At 19.1% G+C, this 1,740-nt stretch overlaps 1 protein-coding gene across 1 annotated transcript in view; it reads right to left on the bottom strand. All coding sequences in view use genetic code 6, as the record gives it.

The window, feature by feature from the left end:
- Window positions 1-1,685: 1,685 nt before the first annotated feature.
- Window positions 1,686-1,740, bottom strand: part of IMG5_061140 (hypothetical protein) — a gene marked incomplete at both ends in the record, with an annotated part of 478 nt that continues 423 nt past the window's right edge. Inside the window, one exon of the mRNA XM_004037053.1 lies at window positions 1,686-1,740. This exon is cut by the window's right edge and continues 69 nt beyond it. Within this exon, the coding sequence (XP_004037101.1) occupies window positions 1,686-1,740 (55 nt within the window).

The following is a 1,740-nucleotide window of genomic DNA, read 5'->3' as shown; positions in this document are numbered from 1 at the left end:
TATGATTCAATAATAATGTGAGGAGAACTCACAGATAGAGGAATATTATTAGAAGTAGCAAATCGAGAACTTAAATATTTATTATTAAAATAAGGAAACATGGCAAACGGAATAAGCTTAAATCAACTAAATCGTAATAGACTGAGGAATTAAATAATTAAGGTAATTATTTTATTTTTCGCATTTGATAAAATAGCGTGTATATAAGTATTAAGTAGTGAAAAAGAGTGTAGTAGAAAGGAATTATTTTCTATAAAAAGCATATTTTATGAATTAACAAATAGACTAGATATTCCCTGCAAAATATATGTATTTATTTTGGCCATATTATTATCATTACTTTTAAATATAATAATTTAATAGGTATAACCCATATACTTTTAATAAAAAACCATATTTTATTACTCCGATTAGCTTTTAATCTTAGTTCTTTTAGAGGACCTATTTATTATAAATAAATAAATAAAAATCTAATTATGCTAGAATGAAAATCGATCTTTAAATATCAGCGAAATTGTATAATCATAATGAAGGATTTGTACCTGCTAATTTAAATTAATATAGAACTCAGAAGAGATGGCTTTCACAATTTCCCTTTAGCCAGCTTTAATTTTATAATCTATTTTCATAAAATTAACACAGCACAGCTCCTTTAGCAAATCATATTGGAAGAATCGATAATCTTGATGTTAAAAAAAGGATTATATTAATTGAAGCTTGATTTGTATGTGAAGACTAAAAATGCTTTAGTTGTGCCAAATTTTTATATATTGCTCTTATTTTTGAAATTACTTATAAAAGTAAATTACTTTTGTGAACTACTGAATTATCTTTAATTATCCATATATTAAACCCAGCAGCTATGTAATAAGAATTTAATTTTTAACATTAAAGTTAGCAAAAATAAAAAATGAAAATCTTTTAAAAGTAATAAAAGCGAATTGTTGTAAAAAATATACAAAAAATAATAATGTTAAAAATAAATCGATAATGATTTATAAAGTTTATTTTTATTTTATTTACCATTTTTTTAAAAAATATAAAGAAGATATTATTATAAAATCTTATAAACATTTGATGCTTCTTGGAGAAGAAAATAAATGGAATAATATAATTTCCCTTAAATATAATAATATAAAAATTCCTTCACTTAAAAAATCGATAACATGTATTTGATTAATCGTAAATTAGCTAAAAATTATGAAATTAAATGCATTATGTTCTTGATATAGTATAATAAAATAAATGAAAAAAAAAATCATATATAAATTATAAATTATATATCGTAATCATGATAACACTTATGCTGGAATCTTATATTTATATTAAATCAGATTTAAATTTGCTTAGTTCCCAATAGATTTACTTTTATGAAGAATGAATATTGAACTTACTGATTCTAAAGCTATAAATGATTGTTAGATAGTTTTCTCAATCAATTTAAATAAAATAAAAAAAATATAAAAAGTTAAATTATTTATAATGAATTAATTATAATTAACCTTAAAAATTTGAATTATTATATTTTTTTTGTTTTTTGAGAAATTAATTTTTTTATATGTTAATACTTTTTTGATTTTAAATATATAAAAAGTTTATTTAAATTATTATTTATAATATATATTTATATAATTATTAAAATTTTATTAATATTATTTTTTAAAAATTATTAAATAACAATAATTTCATTTTATTTTATATATTTTATATCTTATTGCGTGCATTGTGCTACTTACCTAA

Source organism: Ichthyophthirius multifiliis (genome assembly GCF_000220395.1).
Source record: "Ichthyophthirius multifiliis unplaced genomic scaffold scaff_1120509250278, whole genome shotgun sequence".
In the NCBI taxonomy this organism is placed as follows: domain Eukaryota; phylum Ciliophora; class Oligohymenophorea; order Hymenostomatida; genus Ichthyophthirius; species Ichthyophthirius multifiliis.
The sequence above is the reverse complement of the archived record's forward strand: the minus strand, read 5'-3'. Positions and strand labels throughout refer to the sequence as shown.